The sequence below is a fragment of the Tympanuchus pallidicinctus genome, unplaced genomic scaffold (genome assembly GCF_026119805.1).
Source record: "Tympanuchus pallidicinctus isolate F22 unplaced genomic scaffold, pur_lepc_1.0 scaffold19, whole genome shotgun sequence".
Taxonomy (NCBI): Eukaryota; Metazoa; Chordata; class Aves; order Galliformes; family Phasianidae; genus Tympanuchus; species Tympanuchus pallidicinctus.
The window spans coordinates 15,624,233-15,636,502 of record NW_026294710.1 but is presented as its reverse complement, the minus strand read 5'-3'; the positions used below and the strand labels follow the sequence as shown (position 1 = coordinate 15,636,502).

General features: G+C 45.1%; 1 protein-coding gene across 2 annotated transcripts in view; it reads right to left on the bottom strand.

The window, feature by feature from the left end:
- The window catches only part of EXOC4 (exocyst complex component 4), a 399,307-nt gene that overhangs the window by 333,998 nt on the left and 53,039 nt on the right, over positions 1 to 12,270 (bottom strand). For both annotated transcript variants that reach the window (XM_052680722.1, XM_052680723.1), the window contains exon 6: positions 1,959 to 2,202. In XM_052680722.1, coding sequence (XP_052536682.1) covers positions 1,959 to 2,202 — 244 coding nt within the window. The remainder of the gene's footprint in view (positions 1 to 1,958; positions 2,203 to 12,270) is intronic.

The window sequence follows — 12,270 nt, the reverse complement described above, 5'->3', positions numbered from 1 at the left end:
AGTCACTTCATTTTGATTTGAAACTGTAGCTAATTTACAGGATGGTATACCTTTCCATACTATAATTTACCCTTTTCAGTATAAATAAATTTACCTGCTTGCTGTAAACTTCCCATGTAATTTTGGTTTAGAATCAGTTCTAATTGTCTCCTTACTCAACAGGAATTCAAGACACTTTCCAAAGCTTTACAATATAGGCATCCTAAGGGATCACAAACTGCTATTAATCAAATGCCAAAATCCACTGAAGTTTTTGGTATCTCACCCAGGCCTCTGGGCTCCTTAACATCATTGAAATGTGATCCAACCCAACTTCATCAATTTCAAATGGCATCCAAGAGCCATGTAACCTCTCAAAACAAGAATTGAGAATATGTTAAGTTCCATCTTCGCATCAACAACAAAAGCACTGCTTTTCAACCCCCCCTCAAAAAACTTGCTATAATTTAATTGAGATATCAATACCACAACTCTAATTCTAATTCTTCACAGCGTAATTGTTTCCACAGCAATGGCATTTGGAACAGGCTGCCCAGGGAAGTGGTGGAGTCACCATCCACCATTAAAAAAAGGTTAGATGTGGCACTGTGGAAGATGGCTAGTGGCTCAGTGGTGATGAGTCAATGGTTGGTAGATGATCTTAGTGGTCTTTTCCAACTGTAGTGATTCTATGATTCTACTCTAAAATAATGAGAGGAATTGGAAAATAATTCTTTACCAAATTTTTCCTCAATAACTATTTCCACAATAAATATTATGTACAATGAAGACAAATTTTTGTTTTCAGATTTCTTCTCCAATATTAATTTCTTCTGGTGGTGATCATCGCAATGAGCAGTATCACAAATTAAGAATTCAGCTACAAGCAATAGCTAGCCCTTAAGATGTTCTGTTCTAGCAAATCATGAAGAACAGCAGAAATATATTTCTCAGTGGGCTTTCACACTTTGCAACTAATGGAGCTGCAAAACAAATAGATTTTTGGCCATATATTTATTGATATAATTAGTTCCATCTATGATTACAAAGCTTTGCACCTGCATCACCTTAATTAGAATCTACTGCACTTGAAATGAGCAACTGAGTCGAATCTTCTCTTCCCAAGTGCAACACAAGAACATAACATTTGTTTCAGCACCAAGTGCTCTTTACACCATACATACCAGCAATCTGAGACAGCATTACGATTCAATCTATTGTAAAGCTGCTTAAAATGAAAGGTTTAGGTTAAAAATAAATAAATAACCAAGTGCTTAACATCACGTACCTTTTACTAGTTAAGTAATTCTGCAGAGCTTCTACCTTCAAATCTGGATTTCAAACATGTTTATAGAATCACAGAATGGCTTAGGTTGGAAAGGACTTGAAAGACGACTGAGTTCCAGTCCCCTGTCATGAGCAGGATTGTCTACTGCCACATCAGGTTGCCCAGGGCCCCAACCAACCAACCTGGCCCTGAATGCCTTCAGGGATATGGCATCCACAGCTTCTCCAAGCAGCCTGTTTCAGTGCCTCATCACCCTCTCAGCAAGGAATTTATTCCTAACATCTATTCTAAACTTTCACTGTTTAAGTTTAAAGCCATTCCTCCTTGTCCTATCAGTATTAGGCAGTGTAAAACCTTACCCCTTTTCTGCTTATAAGCTCCCTGTGAGTACTGGAAATTTAGCCAGAAGACTCTTCTGTGAACAACCACAGAAGGAAGCATCTCCTTTTCCCACAACCTCAGCTGAAAATCAACAGTATTTCCCCCTTTTTGAATACATTTCCTAAATTCCCAAGCCTTTTAGGGGCTCAAGGTACTTCAGCCCTTCAGAGAGACACAGACATTTCTCAAAAAATTACTAATAAATATCTCTGCTACTGCAAGGAAAAAAAAAAGCCGAACAAACATTGGCATTCCTTCTCCAGACATCTTTTTTGCAGCAATCACATTTCAGTGCTTGAAATATCCTTACCTAGGCTGATTTTCCTGGGAAATATTTTCCCCCCTCTGGTAATCATTGTCTGCCACCTGAGTCGTGGACCGCTTAACAATCTGCTTCAGTTCTTGTTCTAGGCGATCCTGGATGGCTTTCACTGTTTCAGGGATTTTTTTCAGCTTGGCCAGCCCTTTGATGAGTATGCCCATGAAGACAGTGCTGTTCTCCTCTGGATCCAGTTCCATATCTTCTTTAATTTCCAGAAGGCTTGTTTCTCGCACTGGAATATATTTAAGAAGGCATAATCCAAGATTTAAACTACTAGAAACAACACTTGGCAACGAAGTTTAAATGCTTTTTCTGCACGGTGCCATCAGAGAACTCTCAAGGAATAAACAAGGAAACATCAGCACTCAGATTTTAGTTGGGTGGGAGAGGGCAATGGAAGTTTTAGCTCGCTTGGAGGAAACGTTATGTATCTATGCATAAACACACCATTGCACATTTGACTGATTTAGAAATAAAGCTTATGGTGTTATGTATTAGTTATGAAGCAGAGGAAGCCTGGTGCAATTAACATATGCATAAACGAGGAGGTGTTCTATCACTATGAATCCCCTGAACGAGTTTCAAGGAGCTAAAAACTACATTTCCAACCCAGATGTTTTTCTTCATGATATTTTTCACAGGAGAGGAATTTTCATTATAAACACTATCAAGCTTAACAGACTCCTGATAAATTCGGCAAAGTTTACACTGTCGAAGTGAATTATTGTTTGATGTTATCCCATTCTGCTTTATTATGTCTGTCAAGAGGTTGATGAAGTTACCCAAATCTTTTAGCAAGGCTTCCTGAAAGGAAAAACTAAAAGAATTAGAGAGGATATCACAGATACGGTCCTCCTGAAGTGACAGGGACAGCACTGGGAGAAATTCTGTTGCTAAGCGACAAAAGGAGAAAAGCAAGAGGTACCGTGCTTGTTCTAAGTATGTTCATTAATCAACATTTCTTAATTTACAGATAATGCCCAGGAACAACAAAAGGATGTCTCTGCTGAAGACTGAGTGAAGCATGAAGCACTTAATAAACATATTGAGGCGATCCATGGCAAATAAGTGTCTGGAAGCCAAACTGAACTAACTCCTTGTTAACAGGGATAGTGCATGGACAAATGCCACCTGAGCAGTGCCATCCACCATACTGGCTCCTCATATAGGAATTAAGCCAGAATGGCAGTTTCATCTTACTGTTGCTGAAGTCCTATCAGAGAGCTGTTGGGTGACAGATGACTCCCATGGTATCTACTACTCAACTGCTTATCCAAGAACCTGAATAAATATCAAAAGATCCACCGGTACAATTGAAATGACATGGCAGAAATGCAAAGTGGCATGTGACAAGCAGTGTGCAGGCCTGTCACTGGCCAAAGCTACAACACTCGGCCTTCCAGGACTTGAAGGGAGCTTATAAACGGGAGGGGGAACCGCTGCTTACAAGGGTGGATAGTGATAGGACAAGGGGGAATGGTCTTAAACTGATACAGGGGTGGTTTAGGTTAGATATTAGGGGAAGTTTTTCACACAGACGGTGGTGACACACTGGAAAATAATGCCTAAGGAGGTTGTGGATGCCCCATCCCTGGAGGCATTCAAGGCCAGGCTGGATGTAGCTCTGTGCAGCCTGCTCTGGTGGTTGGCGACCCTACAGATAGCAGGGGGTTGAAACTAGATGATCATTGTGGTCCTTTTCAACCCAGGCCATTCTGTGATGAACACTCCCAGGAGAGCACAAGCTCTGTCCAAGTTAGCACAAAAGCAAAAAAAAAAAAAAAAAAAGTCCCGAAGAGCCTGTATGGTACTGCTTTACAAATTGCACCACTATAAATGGATAACACTTATTTCAGTGCCAGCTGACACCAACCTCGACGGCACAGTGGGCCTTTCTGTCCTGTAATCCCAACAACAGCACCTTGAGCTCATATCAGATTTGCTGCTTACTCTTGTATTTCAAAGTGGAAACCAGCAAGATGCTCAGTAAGATAGAGTAAGTACTCTATAAGATCCTTGCACACTGTGATAGAGAATGACATCAAGTTTTGGATAATCAACATAGGAGGCAGAGTGTGAGATCATAGAGTGCTTTCTTCTCCTCTTGTGTGTATGCTTCTTGCAATTAAAGTCTAATTAAACTTGCAATTTTGCAATTTAAGGGGGTAGATTCAACAAATCCATAAGCACTCAGAATACGCTAATTAAATAAAAATGCAGTGATAATAAAGGAGACATTCTGAATGCACATAAACCATAATACTAATTGTAAGGTATCACAGAAACACGGCTTAAGTTGGAGGGGACCTTGAAGATCAGCCAGTTTCAACCCCCTGGCCATGGGGGCAGGGTTGCCAACCACTGGATCAGGCTGCTCAGGACCCCTTCCAGCTTGGCCTTGAACACCTTCAGGGATAGATCATCCACAACTTCCCTGGGCAGCCTGTTACAGTACCTCACCACTCTGAGTAAATAATTTCCTCCTAACATCTAACCTAAATCTACCCTCTTATACTTTAAAGCCATTCCCCCTTGTTCTATCGCTATGAGGCCATGGAAAAATTCAGTCCCTCCCTTGCATATAAGCTCCCTTAAGTTATTGGAAGGCCACAAGGAGGTCTCCCCAGAGCCTCCTCTTCTCCAAGCTAAACAAGCCCGACTCCCTCAGCCTTTCTTCATAGGAGAGGGGCTCCAGGTCTCTGATCATCACCCTTCTCTGGACCTGCACCAGCAGCTCTACATCCCTCCTGTATTGGATGCAGTACCACAGGGGCATTACAAGGGCAGAGTAGAGGGGGACAATCACCTGCCTCATCCTGCTGCTACCTCTCTGCTGATGGAGCCCAGGATACAGTTGGCCTTCTGGGCTGCAAGACCACACTGTTGGCTATTGTCCAGTTTTTAAATCCCTCAGGACACCCAAGTCCTTCTCCACAGGGTTGCTTTCAAGGAGTTCTTCTCCCTGTCTGTACTCATATCTAAGACTGTCCCAACCCAAGTGCAACACCTTCTTAAACCTCATTAGATTCTCACATGCATACTTTTTGAGCATGTCCAGGTCCCTCTGGCTGGCATCCCTCTCTTCTATTGTATCAACTGCACCATTCACCTTGGTGGCATCAGCAAACTTGCTGAGAGTATGCTCAATCCCACTAGCTACGCCACTGATTAAAATGCTGAAGAGTACTGCTACCAGAACAGACCCTCTCATGACCAGCTTCCATCTGGACACTGAGCTGTCGACAACAACCCTCTGGCTGTCTCAGATCACCTGCTCATCTCTCATGTGCCTTAACATCTCTTCCAGGAGGATGTGCTCCATGATCCTCCCAAGGACAAAGGTGAGGCTCACCAGCCTATTGTTCCCCAGGTCCTTCTTTCTCCCTTACTTGAATACAGGAGTGATATTTCTTTTTCCAGTCACCAGGGACTTTACCTGACAGCCATGATTTTTCAAATACAATAGAGGGCAGCTCAGCAACCACATCAGCCATTTCTTTCAGAATCCTGGGATGCATATCATCTGGCCCCATAGATTTGAAAGCATCCAGCTTCATGAGATGGTTGGGACTTGCTCTGCTCTTACACTGGGAGGGATTTTCTTCCCTGCTTAGAAGTTCTAGAACAGAAGAGGTATGAGAAGGCTGACTAGCTGTGAACACCGAGGCAAAGAACTCATTAAGCACCTCAGCCTTCTCCATGTCTAAGGATGTTAGCTCTCCATTTTCATTCATCAGAGGAGGTACGCTATCCTTTGACTGTCTTGTCTGCCTTGTCTGCCAATGTACCTAAAGAATCCCTTCTTGGTTTTGTTTTTTTTTTTCACCTTCCTTGCCAAGTTCACTTCCAACTGCATCTCTATATTCTTCCCAGGCCAGGCCAAGCCACCAGGGAGGCCATGGTCACTGCAGCCCAGACTGCCTCCAATCTCAGCCTCTTTTATGATCCCTTCTGCATTGCTGAACATCAGGTCCAGCAACACTTCACCTCTGGTGGATGTGTCCAAGACCTGAACCAGGAAGCTGTCATCCATGGACACCAGGAGTCTCCCGGACTTCTTGCAGCTCACCGTGCTGCTTTCCCTGCAGATATCCAGGTGGTTGAAATCCTCCACCAGGATGAGATCCTACACAAAGGACATCTCTTGCAGATGATGCAAGAAGGACCACTCAGCAGGTTCCCCTTTGTCAGTTGGCTTGTAGTAGACCCCAACCACCTGATACCCCTTATTAGTCTGGTCCAGTTTTAACCCACAAGCTCTCAACCTTTTCATGAGTTGCTCAGGCACAGCTCCTCACAGATTATCCACTTTTTAATACAGAGGACAACTCCACCAGCCCTCCTACCTCACCTATTCCTTCTATAAAGCTGAGAGCCCTTTATCATGATATTCCAGTTACGTGAATCATCCCACCATGTTTCTGTGATAGCAGTAAGACTGTAGTTTTCCAACTGCACCTCTGATTCCAGTTCCTCTTTATTTTTTGTGCTGTGTGCATTGGTATCAAGACACTTCAGCTGGGCTTCTGGCTGTGTTGTCTTCTTGGAGGAAACCTCTGGGAAAAACCTGAGGCACGCATTTCCACTCAAAGCTCTCATCTCTCACACACCTTTCAGCCCATGAGGCTGCAAAGCACTTTGTGCACTGTGTATGTGGTCCACTTGTTTTGTTTGCTACTTGTTGTTCTTTAAAAACCACAGCGTGCCAGGCACAAATAAAGAAAATGAGCTCCCTGGAACAATAGCTGTGGAAAAGACATTGGAAATGCTAGAGGAGAAAAGGTTTTCACATACTGTTTAAAAGTAAAAATGAAAATCTTGTTGCTCTGAGTTCAGTGCACAGCATTCAGAGCCTAAACAACCTTTCAGGCAGGTCCTCGCCATTACACCACAGCACCTTTGTAAGGGGGGCTGTAAATTACTCTTAATATCACACAATGAAAATGAGAGAGAGGAAGCATTGCTACATCCAAATGCGAGGACAACGTTTAAGAGGAATGAAGGCAGCAATCTTTCTGAGAATTCTGCCATCACATGAACACCCTTCCATTTTCAAAAAGAGCAAACCAATTTTGAAACACCCTTTTATACTCAGGACAATGATTTACGTCTCTTACAAATAACAGCACACTTCAACACCTAGTAGCAACACACCAGTATATACATTCTGTTAGATCTTATCTTTTGATCAAACAGTAGAAATTTTGTTTCCTGCACATTCTGCCTATTAAAGAGATATCCTGGGTAGCCTGGGGGGCCCATTTATCTACAAGATCTGACAAGATCCGACAAGATCCCAATCCTGGGATACTGAAGATGTCCCTTTCTTGCGTCTTCCCTACCTCAAACATCCCCTTCTACAATTTAATGTCATCAAGGGGTTATTCGACCACAAAGCTCTGGGCCACAAATCAGTCCCTCACCTCTTCAAAAAAAGCATGAAAGCAAACCAACATTTGCAAAGTTCACCTTTAAAACACATATTATTTCCTGGGGGCTGAGGAGCTCCATGGGTGAAAGATGATATCCACAGATAGCCTCTGCATGCTTCATCTATATTTATTCTTAAACTGTGATTATGAATTGTCATGGTTCTATGTTTTTTTTTTGTTTTTTTTTTTTATGGTTTCAGTATTCCACATCAAAACATCATGTAGTGTACGAGGCATTAAAGTGTCACTGCCCCAGTCCCAGCTACCTATCCCTGTACATTACAGCAGTCACGGGATCTGGCCCTTCCGGGTGGGGGGAGCGCGCTCTTGCTGCCTGGCAGTGGGTGCTGGAGGTGCTTTCCTGGCCGTTCCAAGCTTTTCAGGTATGACTCGGTCCCGGGAACTCTCTCTCTCATCTTGTCTGATTTATTAATCTCAATTTCAATTAAATTGTATCTATTGTGTTATTTTGTATTTCAATATTATAGTAGAATAAGTTTTCCTCCATAGATTGTTGCCGCTGCTCTTTTCCTCCCTTCCTTCCTTCCCATTTTTGTGGGACTGGGGTGGGGGGGGGAGGGCAGAGGCCTGCCGCCCCTGTCACGGACATAGATTGATCTAGTTAACACCGTGACAGATTTTTTGGCGCCCAACGTGGGGCTCGAAGCTTTTTAGCTGTTAGAAAGAATCTCTTTTTCTCTCTGCTCTTAGAGAGCTTCGTTAGGGAGCATTATCAGTAGTTCAGGTTTCTGTGCTGGAAAACCTGACCTTGAAAGATTAGGCGTACTGCCAGTGTTCTGGGATATTTGTAAACTTTGAGCACTACTTCGTCTGAGTAGTGCCTTTTTCTCTTTTTTTTTTCCCTGCTCTTGTTAGCTTCAATTCATTAACCCTTTTTTAGCAAGCACCAGCGATGAACCCACTCGTTATCGTGGGGGTGCTGGGTAAAGGATTTAAAGCAATGGTGTTAGTCACAACCTACTGGCCAATAATCCATCTCACACTTGTGTGTTTTGGAATTGCCTCCGTATATAACTATCTAAGGGCACTGATGGAGACACCTATGTTTTACCTATTTGCAATGTGGTATGATTTGAATTTTGACATTTACATCCCAGAAGGAATGGCTAATTTCACAAACAGCTACATCCCAAATGGAATAGCTAATTTTACAAACAACAACATATGGCCAGTGCGTAAAGCCAGTGGAGAATGGAGGCTGACGGTGGACTACCGTGGCCTGAATGAAGTCACACCCCCTCTGAGTGCTGCTGTGCCAGACATGTTAGAACTCCAATATGAACTGGAGTCAAAAGCAGCCAAATGGTATGCCACCATTGACATTGCTAATGCCTTCTTTTCCATTCCTTTGGCCAAAGAATGTAGGCCACAGTTTGCTTTCACCTGGAGGGGCATTCAGTATACCTGGAACCGTTTGCCCCAGGGGTGGAAACACAGCCCGACCATTTGCCATGGGCTGATCCAAACTGTATTGGAACAGGGCAGTGCTCCTGAGCACCTGCAGTACATTGATGATATCATTGTGTGGGGCGATACAGCAGAAGAAGTCTTTACAAAAGGAGAGCGAACAATCCAAATTCTTCTGAGTGCTGGTTTTGCTATTAAGCGAAGCAAAGTGAAAGGACCTGCCCAGGAGATTCAGTTCCTAGGCATAAAGTGGCAAGATGGCCGTCGTCACATCCCGACAGATGTGATCGACAAAATCACTGCCATGTCTCCACCCACTAGCAAAAGAGAGACACAATCTTTTCTGGGGGCAGTGGGCTTTTGGAGAATGCATGTTCCAAACTACAGCCTCATTGTAAGCCCCCTTTATCATGTGACACGAATGAGAAATGAGTTTACATGGGGCCCTGAGCAGCAGCAGGCTTTTGAACAGATCAAACAGGAGATAGCCCGTGCCGTGGCCCTAGGGCCAGTACGGACAGGACAGGGTATAAAGAACATCCTCTATACCGCTGCTGGAGAGAACGGTCCCACTTGGAGTTTGTGGCAAAGAGCCTCGGGAGAGACTCGAGGACGACCCCTGGGATTCTGGAGTTGGGCGTACAGAGGGTCTGAAGAGCACTACACTCCAACTGAGAAGGAGATCTTAGCTGCGTATGAGGGGGTTTGGGCTGCTTCCGAAGTAGTCGGTATTGAAACACAGCTTCTTCTGGCACCTCGACTGCCAGTGCTGAACTGGATGTTTAAAGGAAAGGCTCCCTCTACCCATCATGCTACTGATGCCACTTGGAGTAAGTGGATTGCACTGATTACACAAGGAGCACGGATGGGGAACCTCAGCCGTCCAGGAATCCTAGAGGTCATCATGGACTGGCCTGAAGGTAAAAAGTTTGGAACACAACCAGGAGAAGAGGTATCACGTGCTAAAGAGGCCTCACCATACAATGAACTACCAGAGAATGAAAAGAAATATGCCCTGTTCACAGATGGATCGTGTCGTATTGTGGGAAAGCATCGCAGATGGAAATCTGCTGTGTGGAGCCCCACACGACAAGTTGCAGAAGCCACTGAAGGGAAAGAAGCAGAAGCTGGCAGCCAGAGGCTTGGATGGATACACTCTTGGCTGGGTAAGGAGCTGGTTGGAGGGCCGGGCACAGAGAGTGGTGGTAAATGGAGTCAAATCCAGCTGGCGACCGGTTGTGAGTGGTGTTCCCCAGGGGTCGGTGCTGGGGCCTGTCCTCTTCAATATCTTTATTGATGACCTCGATGAGGGCATCGAGTGCACCCTCAGTAAATTCGCAGATGACACCAAATTGGCTGGAAGTGTGGATCTGCCTGGGGGTAGCGAGGCCCTACAGAGGGATCTGGACAGGCTGGAGAGTTGGGCTGAAGCCAATAGGATGAGTTTCAACAAGGCCAAATGCCGGGTCCTGCACTTCGGCCACAACAACCCCAGGCGACGCTACAGGCTTGGGGCGGTGTGGCTGGAGGACTGCGTAGAGGAAATGGACCTGGGGGTATTGATTGATGCTCGGCTGAACAAGAGCCGACAGTGTGCCCAGGTGGCTAAGAAAGCCAATGGCATCCTGGCCTGCATCAGAAACAGTGTTGCAAGCAGGAGCAGAGAGGTGATTGTTCCCCTGTATTCAGTACTGGTGAGGCCGCACCTCGAGTGCTGTGTCCAGTTTTGGGCCCCTCACTGCAAGAAAGATATTGAGGCCCTGGAACGTGTTCAAAGGAGGGCAACAAAGCTGGTGAGGGGTCTGGAACACAGGGCTGATGAGGAGAGGCTGAAGGAGCTGGGAATGTTCAGCCTGGAGAAGAGGAGGCTCAGGGGAGACCTCATTGCTCTCTATAACTTCCTGAAGGGAGGCTGTAGTGAGCTGGGGGTCGGCCTCTTCTCTCGTGTCATCAGTGATAGGACCAGGGGGAATGGCTTCAAGCTACGGCAGGGGAGATTCAGGCTGGACATGAGGAAGTATTACTTTTCGGAAAGGGTGGTCAGGCACTGGAACGGACTGCCAAGGGAGGTGGTGGAGTCACCGACCCTGGGGGTGTTCAAGGAAAGACTGGATGCTGTATTGAGGGACATGGTTTAGTAGGAGCTATTGGGAATAGGTGAACGGTTGGACTGGATGATCTTTTAGGTCTTTTCCAACCTTGGTGATTCTATGATTCTATGATTCTATGATTCTATGATTCTATGAAAGGAGAATCAAGCCAATTTGCAGAGGTAAAGGCTGTCCAACTGGCCTTAGATGTTGCTGAACGGGAGAGGTGGCCAATGCTCTATCTTTACACTGACTCATGGATGGTAGTGAATGCCTTATGGGGGTGGTTACAACAGTGGGAGCAAAATAACTGGCAAAGAAGGGGTAAACCTATTTGGGCTGCTGAACTGTGGAAAGACATTGCTGCCCGAACAAAGAATATGGTTGTGAAGGTGCGCCATGTAGATGCTCATGTGCCCAAGAGTCGGGCTACTGAAGAACAGCAAAATAATCATCAGGTAGACCGAGCTGCCAGAATTGAGGTGGCTCAAATAGACCTGGACTGGCAGAACAAGGGTGAATTATTTCTGGCTCGATGGGCCCATGAGACCTCAGGTCATCAAGGGAGAGATGCAACATACAAATGGGCTAGAGACCGAGGGGTGGACTTAACTATGGATGCCATTGCACAGGTTATTCATAACTGTGAAACATGTGCCATCATCAAACAAGCCAAGAGGATGAAACCTCTCTGGGAGGAAGGGCGATGGCAAAAGTATAAATATGGGGAGGCATGGCAGGTTGATTATATCACCTTGCCACGATCTCGCAATGGTAAGCATTATGTGCTTACTATGGTGGAGGCAACGACAGGGTGGCTTGAAACATATGCAGTACCCCATGCTACCGCCCAAAACACCATACTGGGTCTCAAGAAACAAGTCCTGTGGCGACATGGCACCCCAGAAAGGATTGAGTCAGATAATGGGACTCATTTCAAAAATTCTCTTGTAAATACTTGGGCCAAAGATCATGGCATTGAGTGGATTTACCATATTCCCTATCATGCACCAGCCTCTGGTAAAATTGAACGATACAATGGATTGTTAAAAATGATGCTAAAAGCACTGGGTGGTGGAACATTTAAGCACTGGGAGAAGCATTTGGCAGAAGCCACCTGGTTGGTCAATACCAGAGGATCTATCAATCGTGATGGTCCTAACCAATCCAGTTCCCTACATACCGTAGAGGGAGATAAAGTCCCTGTTGTACATGTAAAGAACATGTTAGGAAAGGCAGTTTGGGTTCTTCCAGCTTCTGGAAAGGGCAAACCTCTCCGTGGTACAGTTTTTGCCCAGGGACCAGGATCCACTTGGTGGGTAATGCAGAAGAATGGGGATGTCCAATGTG